We start from the raw sequence: 12,743 nt of genomic DNA, 5'->3' as shown, positions 1-12,743 counted from the left end.
CCAGAGGCCGAGGGAACGCCCCAGCTCCCATCAACTTGTCCGTCACATTTGCCCTCGCATCCGATCCTTCACTGCCTTCAGGGAGGCCAACGATTCTGACGTTCTGCCTCCTGGACCTATTCTCCAGGTCCCCCAGCTTCTCCTGCATCCTCTTCTGGCGATCATCCAGCACCTCAACCTGGTTCTCCAGCACGGTTATATAGTCCTCCTGGTCGGATAGCTTTTGTTCGATCTCCCGTATCGCTTTCCCCTGGGTCTCCTGATTCAAGACTACGCGATCAATCGAAGCCTTGATCGGGTCCAGTGTATCCTTTTTCAGCTTGGCGAAGCAATCCTCAAAAATCTTCACCAGCTGCTCCGTTGACCACTGTGCCGTCTCTCCTCTGCCCTTGCCCTCCGCCATGCTGTCCCGCGGTACCAGCTCCGCTTGCTTCTCGCTACCAGGACTGAGTCGTTTCACACTTCTGGTCCAATTCTCCATACACCAGGGAGGGAATCCTCCTTACTGTTGCACAGTTCGCCAATTTATCCCCCCAAAATCCAAGAAAAATCAGGGACAAAGGTCCGAAAGTCCATTACAGGCAGGAGCTATCGAATGTGCGACCTACTCCTCCATGGCCGCCACCGGAAGTAACCAATAATTTTAAGGGGAAGTAAGATAAGTAAATGAGGGTGTAAGAAACAGTCACCCAAAAATGACAAAGTGTCATTTTGGGCAGGTTTGGTGGGATGTTTCCCGCCGGCTTTTTGAGTGAAATCCAGACTGGTGTTCAACCACACTTAGTCTTTTTTGGGCATGGGGCGTTTCTCACCGGTCTAGACCACACTTGGAATTGTTTTCGGCAGTGGGAAGCTGAACACACCGGCGAGACTGGCTCCTCAGAAATTGGGGCACCATTTTGAAAGGTTGAAAAGTGAGCTTGAAAGTCCCCACATCTCCCACTCATGGAAAATGCCACTCCCAACAGACATGGGCATTATAACAACCCCCCCCCCCCCCATGCCAAGGACACCACCCCTTTCAGCCTCTCCCCCACTTTCAGGACCTTCCTTTAAGATGCTCCTTCATTCCCCCATTCACCCCCCACCCTTCATACTCTCCCTTCATAGCCCCTTTCATGGGCTGGGCCCTCCCAGGCCCTGATCCTTGGCAGTGTCAACCTGGCACTGCCATCCTGGCACCAGGACAGTGCCCCGGCACTTCCAGCTTGGCACCCTGCCTTGTATTGCCCTGTCTTGTCCCCGATCCCCCAGAGGGCTCCAATGGCCTCCGAGACCCTCTCAGCTTGTGGAGACCAGTATTAATCACTGCCCAGTTAAGGCTTCGCCTGTGTAACCGATGATTCCCGGGTGCCGAGAGAATGTGGCCTCAAACAGGCCACACATATTAACTCATTTAAATATGATCTTCTGGATCATGCCCAGTGAGGGTGTGATCCAGATCGTGCCAGGAACTGCCAATCGGGTGACTCGCGTGCGGTTTGGGGCCTGGCATGAAGTCCTATTTGGGCCTATCCTACAATGCTTCCGGCACAACGAGATCACGCCGGGCGCAACGCGGTGGGAAAATCGCTTCCAGAAGATATGCCAACAAAGTGCGAGGATATTTGTGTGTAGTAATAAGTGCCTGAACAGACAAGTTGGGCTGAACAGCTCATTTCGATGTTATAAATTCTATTGATTTGATATTGTTGCAAGAAATGTTTCAACTTTTATTTTAATATTTACTTTTGTTTAGATGACGGAAGCTATAGAAGAAATTAAATGTGATAAAAATGTCCGAACAGTTATACTGCGCAGTGAGGTACCAGGAATATTTTGTGCAGGTTTGTGATCAACATTGACTGACATATATGTTTGAACAAAATGTTTCCAGATTAGAGCTAATCTTTGTTCTAATCAAAAACTAAGTCAGATTTAGTCTTTTTGACATGAAAAACGAATTGTCTTGCTGAAATAGCCAAGCAGTTGTATTCGTTATTATTCAAAAGTGCCATCAGTTTTGTATACAATGCACAAGTAAGACAGCATTAATGTAATTTTTCTACCTTGGAATACTTAATTTAATCTTGAAAGTATAATTTTAAAAGCACGAGTGTTTGTCATAACACATTCAAAATCAATTTAGCTATTGGTGCACTTGTTCTTGCGATTATGATGTGGAGAATCATAGAATCATAGAATTTACAGCGCAGAAGAGTCGCTTAGATTTACTGAAAAGTATGCAGCAAAACTAATAATTAAATGACTTCATTATCAATGAGGTATTACCAACTGTCAAAACTTTCAATCAAAGCCAAAGCCTTGTTCCATCTGATTGTTGTAAATTTCATCAATGGGATCAAAATCAAAACACAAGTAAAATTCTAAACAAGATTTCAGGATATACACAGATAGTAATTTGGTAAAACATGATGCATGAAGTTGTTTTAAGCATGCTGGACAAGGAGCAGGGCCAGAGAGGTAAACATTGGGACCCAGTGCTGCAATCCTGCCTCCATTCCACTGGTGCTGGCAGGTGGGATTTTTATCTCCTGGAGGCCTGGGGGTTCATCTGAGATGGAAGTGGGTTGATGACAAAGCATGAGGCAAAAGGCATATCTCCATTCCTAGAGACACTGGCATAGTACTAAGATCTGTGTAATGTGCCCCTCACGTTCACCCCTCCACTCCCCCTCACTTGCCCCCAACCCCGTCCCCAATGTTCCCTGTAATCTTAAAAATTTTTTTTTAGTGTACCCAATTAATCTTTTCCAATTAAGGGCTGATTTAGCATGGCCGATCCACTTACCCTGCACATCTTTGGGTTGTGGGGGCGAAACCCATGCAAAAACGGGGAAAATGTGCAAACTCCACACGGACAGTGACCCAGGGCCGGGATCGAACCTGGGACCTCGGTGCTGTGAGGCAGCAGTGCTAACCACTGTGCCACCGTGCTGCCCCCTTGTAATCTTTCTTTGTACTGGGTGGGCTAAAACTCCTCTGAGAATCTTTTATTGAGTCTCATGTGGTAAGATAGCAATCTGATACAGAGCACGTTATCATGGAGCCTACTAACTACTCCTCTGGAACTTGCCCCTCACACTGACCATTCACATGTACGTCTTACTACCCTCTCAATCTTCTTCTCAAGATGGTTGGGTGTGTCTCCCTTTATAGTCCAGTCACAGGTCACATGACTTTGATCTAGAGACCGCATGGTGTGTCTACTGCCACCTGCTGGTTGGAGGTCACCCTATGACATAACCCATAGGCATATCACCACAAGAACTAGTGCCGTGATTCAACTAATTGGGAACAGAATCCCATAGTGTTCAGCTGCATGTTTCCCGGTGCTCCCAGAGCCGAGAAACACATGGCTATACAACATGATAAGGGGCCTCAGCCGAAGCCGCACATAGCCCCACTTTGTACACTGAGGAGCTCCGCTCACCAGAATTCCACAGTATAGCGAGAGATCAGGACCCCATTTGAAAATGGCGTCCCGATCTCTGAGGCCCCTGAAGGGACCCTCAAAGCCCGAACGTACTATGGGAGGGTCCCCGGTCCTGTCCCCACCATCCAAGCAGGCCACACCTGACCTGATCACCCGTGTGCAAAATATGCCAGCTTGGCACAGCCAGGCTGGCACCCAGGTGGCACTGCCAGGGTGCTCAGGTGGCACCAGCAGCATCATAGAACATAGTCACCCAGTGATCATGTCACCACGTTGCCCAAAGGGCATGCAGCAGAGGGCATCGGATCCCCTGGGAGACCCCCATGAGGTGCCGTTCCGTCTGGTTCCCATTTGTGGAGACCAGGGCTGAATGGCACTTGCCTGAGGTCTCCGAAGGGGGTGAATCCCAAAGCCTCAGGTACCTCGGGAATCTGCACATTAGAGTAAGACTAGCTGTCTCGCTCCAATATGCAGATTTGCCAAAAAGTGATCCTGCCCACAAAAGGTGGAATTTACTTCACAACGTCTTACAAGATCGCGTTGGATCTCGTGAGGCGTTGCGAACCGGGTCGATCCTGGGAGCTGGTTTGCCCGCCATCTCGTATGAGGAGTGGTTGAGGACTCTGGGTCTGTACTCGTTGGAGTTGATAAGGATGATGAGGGATCTTATTGAACAGGATACTGAGAGGCCTAATAGAGTGGACATGGAGAGGATATTTCCACGAGTAGGAAAAAATAGAACCCGAGGGCACAGCCTCAAACTGAAGGGACAATCCTTGAAAAGTGAGATAAGGAGGTATTTGTTCAGCAAGAGGGTGGTGAATCCGTGGAACTCTTCTGCCGCAGAAGGCTGTGGAGGACAAATCACTGAGTGTCTTTAAGACATAGATAGATAGGTTCTTGACTAATAGGGGGATCAGGGGTTATGGGAAGAAGGCAGGAGAATGGGGATGAGGAACATATCAGCCATGATTGAATGGTGGAGCAGACCAGATGGGCCGAATGGCCTAATTGTGCTCCTATTTCTTATGCCTTTTTAGGCCTTTCGACTCCTGGGCCATTAAGAGCTGCTCATTGGGAAGCTACCTTGCTTTAAGAACATAAGAACTAGAAGCAGGAGTAGGCCATCTGGCCCCTCGAGCCTGCTCCACCATTTAATGAGATCATAGCTGATCTTTTGTGGACTCAGCTCCACTTTCCGGCCCGAACACCATAACCCTTAATCCCTTTATTCTTCAAAAAACATTTAATGAAGGAGCCTCTATTGCTTCACTGGGCAAGGAATTCCATAGATTCACAACCCTTTGGGTGAAGAAGTTCCTCCTAAACTCAGTCCTAAATCTACTTCCCCTTATTATGAGGCTATGCCCCCTAGTTCTGCTTTCACCCGCCAGTGGAAACAACCTGCCCGCATCTATCCTATCTATTCCCTTCATAATTTTATATGTTTCTATAAGATCCCCCCTCACCCTTCTAAATTCCAACGAGTACAGTCCCAGTCTACTCAACTTCTCCTCGTAATCCAACCCCTTCAGCTCTGGGATTAACCTAGTGGATCTCCTCTGCACACCCTCCAGTGCCAGTACGTCCTTTCTCAAGTAAGGAGACCAAAACTGAACACAATACTCCAGGTGTGGCCTCACTAACACCTTATACAATTGCAGCATAACCTCCCTAGTCTTAAACTCCATCCCTCTAGCAATGAAGGACAAAATTCCATTTGCCTCCTTAATCACCTGTTGCACCTGTAAACCAATGTTTTGCGACTCGTGCGCTAGCACACCCAGGTCTCTCTGCACAGCAGCATGTTTTATTATTTTATCATTTAAATTTTCCTTCAATTTGATACTCTCCCTTATTTCCTTAGATATCCACGGTCGATTTTCCCTCTTTCTACCATCCTTCCTCAACTGTTTCACCATAAAGTCTTTGCTCCCAGTCTACCTTAGCTAGTTCTTCTCTCATCCCATTGTAATCTCCTTTGTTTAAGCACAAATAGTACTTCATAGAATTTACAGTGCAGAAGGAGGCCATTCGGCCCATCGAGTCTGCATCGGCTCCTGGAAAGAGCACCCTACCCAAGGTCAACACCTCCACCCTATCCCCATAACCCAGTAACTCCACCCAACACTAAGGGCAATTTTTGGACACTAAGGGCAATTTATCATGGCCAATCCACCTAACCTGCGCATCTTTGGACTGTGGGAGGAAACCGGAGCACCCGGAGGAAACCCACGCACACACGGGGAGGATGTGCAGACTCCGCACAGACAGTGACCCAAGCCGGAATCGAACCTGGGACCCTGGAGCTGTGAAGCAATTGTGCTATCCACAAGGCTACCGTGCTGCCCTTAACCCCGGGGTAGCAACCAGATGCTCCACTTTTATCTGTCACAGTCCCTTCCCACCTCTCACATGCTGACCTGCCTCTGGGAAATATACCTGAGCCTCTCCCCTCCTGCTACAAACCTTTACAGATGAATTGAGTGCTCTCACCGTCTGAAGTGCTCAGTCTCTGCCGAGGCTCCAATGCCTTTACCAGCTCCTTAACTCCTGGGCTTCTTGCTGCGCACTATTCACTCCTGGAACGTTTTCTCCCTCCAACCGCAGCACCCTTCTCTCTTCTCAAGCTCACTGCTACTCCAATCATATGTTCCTTATCTCATGTACATTTTGCTCCTCCAATTATAGATTTTCTGTTTCTTAAACTTGCTGTTCCTCTAGTCACAGCTGCATTTTTTCCAGATCTCTCTCTCTCTCTCTCTCTCTCTCTCCCTCTCCCCCCCCTCTCTCCCCATCTCACCAAATGCTCACAATCTTGCTGCTGGGATTTCATGTTCAGCGTCTCCACATCTCCCCTTACCAGATTCGAGCTCACTGTTATGAGTGCCTTTATTATTTCAGCAGCTTACACCATTGAAGATGTACGTGGCTAATAATTACAGGTGTGACACTTGGTAGACCCTTGTGCAGCCGCACAGGTGTGCAGCTTAGAGGGAATATTGTCCCTCAGCGCCCCACTCCCATTCAACCAGCTCAAATTAATTATATAAATTACGTTTAAGTGGGTACCGGTAGGGCGCTTGGATAATTACATGTGCAGTGGTGGGATTTAGAGTTAGGAGGCAATGGCGTAGTGGTATTGTCCTGGGTGAGTAATCAAGAGACCTAGAGTCATGCTCTGGGGACCTGGGTTTGAACCTTGTCATGGCAGATGGTGAAATTTGAATTCAATATAAATCTGGAATTAAAAATGTAAAGGTGACCATGAGACCATGGTCGATTGTCGTTAAAGCCCATCTGGGCTTCGGGAAGGAAATCTGTCGTCCTTGTCTGGCCTGGCCTACATGTGACTCCAGACCCACAGCAATGCAGTTCACTCTTAATTGTTGCCCTCAGGGATGCGCAATAACTGCTGGCCCACCCAGCGACACCAGCGACATGGATGAATTTTTAAAAAATTGTAATGTTTAACTTTGCGAATAAATCGAAAATCGATTAGATATGGACCTCTGGTCTCCTTACTAGTCATTTGGCTGCCAGAGTTTTAAAAAATTTTTTAGAGTACCCAATTAATTTTATCCAATTAAGGGGCAATTTAGCATGGCCAATCCACCTACCCTGCACATTTTTAGATTGTTGGGGCGAAACCCACGCAAACACAGGGAGAATATGCAAACTCCACACGAACAGTGACCCAGAGCCGGGATCGAAACTGGGATTTTGGTGCCGTGAGGCAGCAATGCTAACCACTGCACCACCGTGCTGCCCAGGCTACCAGAGTTTTAACAACCTACTGACCCAGTATCCATTTTATAAACCGAATCCTCAAGTCCTATAATCACATTTGTAAGTCATTGAAAAACTCATAAATATGCCAAAATACATACAATTTGATTTGATTTATTATTGTCACATGTATTAGTATACAGTGAAAAGTGTTGTTTCTTGCATGCTATACAGACAATGCATACCGTACATAGGGAAGGAAGGAGAGACTACAGAATGTAATGTTAGAGTCATAACTGGGATGTCGGGAAAAGATCAACTTAATACGAGGTAGGTCCATTCAAAAGTCTGATGGCAGCTGGGAAGAAGCTGTTCCTGAGTCGGTTGGTACGTGACCTCAAACTTTTGTATCTTTTTGCTGATGGAAGAAGGTGGAAGAGAGTATGTCCAGGGTGCGTGGGGTCCTTAATTATACTGGTGGCCTTTCCGAGGCAGCGGGAATTATAGATAGAGTCAATGGATGGGAGGCTGGTTTGCGTGATGGACTGGGCTACTTTCACAACCTTTTGTAGTTTCTTGCGGTCTTGGGCAGAGCAGAATCCATACCCAAGCTGTGATACAACCAGAAAGAATGCTTTCTATGGTGCATCTGTAAAAGTTGGTGAGAGTCGTAGCTGATATGCCAAATTTCCTTAGTCTTCTGAGAAAGTAGAGTCGTTGGTGGGCTTTCTTAACTATATTGTCGGCATGGGGAGACCAGGACTGGTTGTTGGTAATTTGGACACCAAACAACTTGAAGCTCTCGGCCCTTTCTACTTCGTTCCCGTTGATGTAGACAGGGGCATGTTCTCCTCGACGCTTCCTGAAGTCGATGACAATCTCCTTTGTTTTGTTGATATTGAGGGAGAGATTATTGTTGTCGCACCAGTTCACCAGATTCTCTATCTGATTCCTGTACTCTGTCTCGTCATTGTTTGAGATCCGACCCACTACGGTGGTGTCATCAGCAAATTTGAGAATCGAGTTGGAGGGGAATTTAGCCACACAGTCATAGGTATATAAGGAGTATAGTAGGGGGCTGAGGACACAGCCTTGTGGGGCACCGACATTGAGGATGATCGTGGAGGGAGTCTTGTTGCCTATTCTTACTGATTGTGGTCTGTCGGTTAGGAAGTTCAGGATCCAGTCACAGAGGGAGGAGCCAAGGCCCAGGCCACGGAGTTTGGAGATGAGTTTCGTCGGAGTAATAGTGTTGAAGGCTGAGCAGTAGTCAATAAATAGGAGTCTGACATAGGTGTCTTTGTTATCTAAGTGTTCCAGTGTTGAGTGCAGGACCATGGAGATGCTGTCTGCTGTGGACCTGTTGCAGCGGGAGGCGAACTGTAGTGGATCAAGGCAATCCGGGAGGCTGGAGTTGATTTGTGTCATGACTAACCTTTTGAAGCACTTCATAATGATGGATGTCAGAGCCACTGGACGATACTCATTAAGGCCCGCTGCTTGGCTTTTCTTTGGTACAGGGATGGTGGTCGTCTTCTTGAAGCAGTTAGGGACCTCAGATTGTTGTAAAGAGAGGTTGAAGATGTCTGCGAATACCCCCGCCAGCTGATCCGCGCAAGACCTGAGTGCTTGTCCGGGTACCCCATCCGGGCCAGTGGCTTTCCGTGGGTTGACCTTCGAGAAGGCTGCTCTGACATCTGAAATGGTGACCTTGGATACAAGTTCATCTGAGGCTTCCAGGGTGGAGGGCGCGCTCCCGCTGACCTCTTGCTCAAAGCAGGCATAGAATGCGTTGAGCTCATCAGGGAGGGGTGCGTTGGAGCTTGCGATTTTATGCCTTCATCGTGCAGCCCTTTATGATTTGCAGACCTTGCCATAGTCGGTGGGGATCCCTGTGGCTAGCCTGGGACTCGAGCTTGTTCCGGTACTGTCTTGTGGCATCTTTGATGGATTTCCTTAGGTAATATCTGGCTTTCTTGTATAGGTCAGGGTCACCTGACTTAAACGCCTCAGATCTAGACTTCAGAAAGCAATGGATATCCCTGTTCATCCAGGGTTTCCGGTTGGGAAACGCGCGGATTTGCTTCTTTGGCACACAGTCTTCTACACACTTACTAATGAAGTCAGTTACTGTAGTGGCGTACTCGTTCAGGCTAGTCGCAGAGCTTTAAATACTGACCAGTCCACTGACTCTAACCAGTCCTGTAGGAGATCATCCGATTCCTCAGACCAACATTACACAACTTTCTTTGATGGATTCTCCCGCTTCAGTTTTTGCTTATAAGCCGGGAGCAGGAGCACAGCCTTGTGGTCAGATTTGCCAAAGTGTGGGCGGGCGATAGAGCGGTAGGCATGTTTGATACCTGTGTAGCAGTCGTCCAGGATATTTGGGCTTCTGGTGGAATAGGTGACGTGTTGGTGGCAACTTGGTCGTACGCTCTTGAGCTTGGCCAGATTGAAGTCCCCGGCCACGATGAACAAGGCCTCGGGATGTTTTGTTTCAAGGCTATTTGTGGTGGTGTACATTTCGTGCAGCGCGATTTTCACCTCCGCATGGGGTGGGATGTAAACTCCCGTCAGGATAACGGAGCTGAACTCCCGCGGAAGGTAGTAGGGGTGGCGTTTTAGCGTCAGATATCCTAGGTCCGGGGAGCAGAAATCCGCCAGTGTTGCGACCTCTAGGCACCAGGAGGTGTTGATTAGGAGGCAGACCCCACCTCCCCTAGCCTTACCTGAGGCTGCTGTACGGTCCTTTCGGTGGATTGAGAAGCCCTCTGGTTGAAAGGCAGAGTCCGGTGAAGCAGGAGTGAGCCATGTCTCCGTGAAACAGAGCACACAGCAGTCCCTTAGTTCTCTTTCAAAAGTGAGTCTGGCATTAAGTTTGTCTGGCTTGTTTTCCAGTGATTGGACATTTGCTAGGAGTAAGCTAGGCAGAGGGGCTTTGGGGCCGTGTTGTTTCACTCTCACCCCAGGCCTGCACATTTTCTACGCTTCCTGGAATGACAAATATAATTTGAATAAGCACTTAAAAAACTATTACTCTATTTAAAAGCTCAGAAATCAATCACAGTGCAGAAGAACGTTATTCAGCCCAGCGAGTCTGCACTGATCCTCTTAAAGAACTCACTACCTAGACCTACTCCCCTGTCCTATTCTTGTAACCCCACCTAACCTGCACATCCTTGGAGACTAAGGGGCAATTTTTTTTATCATGGCCAATCCACCTAACCTGCATATGTTTGGACTGTGGGAGGAAACCGGAGCATCCAGAGGAAACCCACGCAGACACGGGGAGAAAGTGCAAACTCCACACAGTCACCCAAGGATGGAATCGAACCCGGGTCCCTGGAACCGTGAAGCAGCAATGCTAACTAACTACTGTGCCACCGTGCTACCCAAAGCCACCTGACACATTCCTCAATACAGCTGTGTAAACAAATTCTGCAGCACAGCAGCCATTAGTGCCTTTGAAGGAAGCAAAAAACTTTGTAAAGCTTTCAAACTGCCAAATAGATGACTGAGTTGTGCTGCAAAGAATGAATGAAAGCTCAGACATCTGTTAAAGCTTTCAAACAGCTAAATGACTGAGCTCTTCGAAAAAAAATGAAGGAAATCCATGGGGAGAGTTTGAACAATTTGCTCTGGATCTTACATTGGTTTAACCTCTCAATATTGCGCAATACAAATAACACTTCATTCAATGGATGATCTATTCTAATGCATTTCAAATTCTTTCCACTTTTACAATGCTGTTTGTTTACGTTTTAAAAATAAATTTAGAGTGCCCAATTGATTTTTTTCCAATTAAGGGGCAATTTAGCATGGCTAATCCACCTACCCTGCACATCTTTTGGGTTGTGGGGGCGAAACCCACGCAAACACGGGGAGAATGTGCAAACTCCACACGGACAGTGACACAGAGCTGGGATTGAACCTGTGACCTCGGCACATGAGGCAGCAGTGCTAACCATTGCTCCACTGTGCTGCCCTTGCTGTTTATTTACTTGACAGCTTGCCAGTTGTCAGAAGTGATAACCTGGCAACCACATCATTTAATGGTCACTTTTTCCAGTCACAGCACTGTCATCACTCACTTTAGTGAACTGTTACGACCCCTGTCAAGACTGATGACTTTTTAAATAAATTTACGCTACCATTTAATAACTGAAAGAATGACACATCAAAATTTTGGGTTGGATTCCTCAGCCGCTCCCGCCGTAAGATCGCCTCGGGCGGGAATTTCCAGTCGCTGGTGGGCACGGCCGGAGAATCCAGCCCCTCATATGTTTTTAACAGAGGAATTTATAATGGGGGGCAAAGAAATGGCTGAGCAACTAAATACATACTTTAGTTCTGTCTTCACAAATGAGGACACAAATAAGATACCCAAAATGTTGGGGAACGTAGGGTTTAGTGAGAGGGCAAATGAATGGTGGATGCAGTATAATTTGGATGAATGTGAGGTTATCCACTTTGGGTAGCAAAAATGGGAAGGCAGACTATTATCTGAATGGCCATAAATAAAGGGAGGGGAATGTGCAACGAGACCTGGGTGTCCTTGTACACCAGTCGCTGAAAGTAGGTATGCAGGTGCAGCAGGCGGTAAAGATGGCAAACGGTTTGTTGGGCTTCATAGCGAGAGGATTCGAGTACAGGAGCAGGCTTGTCTTGCTGCAATTATTCAGGGCCGTTGTGAGGCCATACCTGGAATATTGTGTGCTGTTTTGGTCTCCTTATTTGAGAAAGGACGTTCTTGCTCTAGATGGACTGAAGCGAAGGTTTACCTGACTGATTCCTGGGATGGCAGGACTGACGTATGAGCAGAGATTTAGTAGCTCAGGATTATATTCGCTGGAGTTCAGAAGCATGAGGGGGTTCTCATAGAAACCTATAAAATTCTAACAGGACTAGACAGGGTAGATGCAGGAAGGATGTTCCCGATGTTGGTGGTTCCCAGAACCAAGGGTCACAATCTGAGGATACGGGGAAAACGATTTAGGACAGAGATGAGGAGAAATTTCTTCACCCAGAGAGTGGTGAGCCTGTGGGATTCATTACCAGAAAGTAGGTGAGGCCAATACATTGTATGCTTTCAAGAAGCAGTTAGATATAGCACTTGGGGCAAAGGGGATCAAAGGATATGGGGGGAAAGCGGGATTAGGCTATTGAGTCGGATGATCAGCCATGATCATAATGAATGGCGGAGCAGGCTCGAAGGGCCGAACGGCCTCCCCTGCTCCTATTTTCTATGTTTCTATGTTAAGATGTTTACTGTAATAAATGAGGCCAAACACTATTCACTATTTGTACGCAACTTTTACTAAAACCAAAGAAGGAAATACACCTTTAATCTTAGCCCAGCTGAAAAAACATGTCACAGGTGTACTTTGTGCTGTCCTTTACATAGGCATTCAATTTTCCCAGATTCAATTCAAAAAGAGCTTCCAAGAGATTATTCGTGTTCCTTTTTTATCGTAGTAAATTGCAATCTTAGAACTGTCGTTCACAGTGTGGTTTTCTCCGGGTGTTCCGGGTTCCTCCCACAAATCCCGGAAGGCGTGCTGTTGAGTAATTTGGA

The 12,743-nt window shown here is 47.2% G+C and overlaps 1 protein-coding gene across 5 annotated transcripts in view; it reads left to right on the top strand.

Moving 5' to 3' along the window:
* The window catches only part of auh (AU RNA binding protein/enoyl-CoA hydratase), a 448,738-nt gene that overhangs the window by 115,739 nt on the left and 320,256 nt on the right, over nt 1-12,743 (top strand). For all 5 annotated transcript variants that reach the window (XM_072516831.1, XM_072516830.1, XM_072516829.1 and 2 more), the window contains exon 3: nt 1,739-1,826. In XM_072516831.1, the coding sequence (XP_072372932.1) occupies nt 1,739-1,826 (88 nt within the window). The remainder of the gene's footprint in view (nt 1-1,738; nt 1,827-12,743) is intronic.

The sequence above is a fragment of the Scyliorhinus torazame genome, chromosome 9 (genome assembly GCF_047496885.1).
Source record: "Scyliorhinus torazame isolate Kashiwa2021f chromosome 9, sScyTor2.1, whole genome shotgun sequence".
Lineage (NCBI taxonomy): Eukaryota > Metazoa > Chordata > Chondrichthyes > Carcharhiniformes > Scyliorhinidae > Scyliorhinus > Scyliorhinus torazame.
The sequence above is the reverse complement of the archived record's forward strand: the minus strand, read 5'-3'. Positions and strand labels throughout refer to the sequence as shown.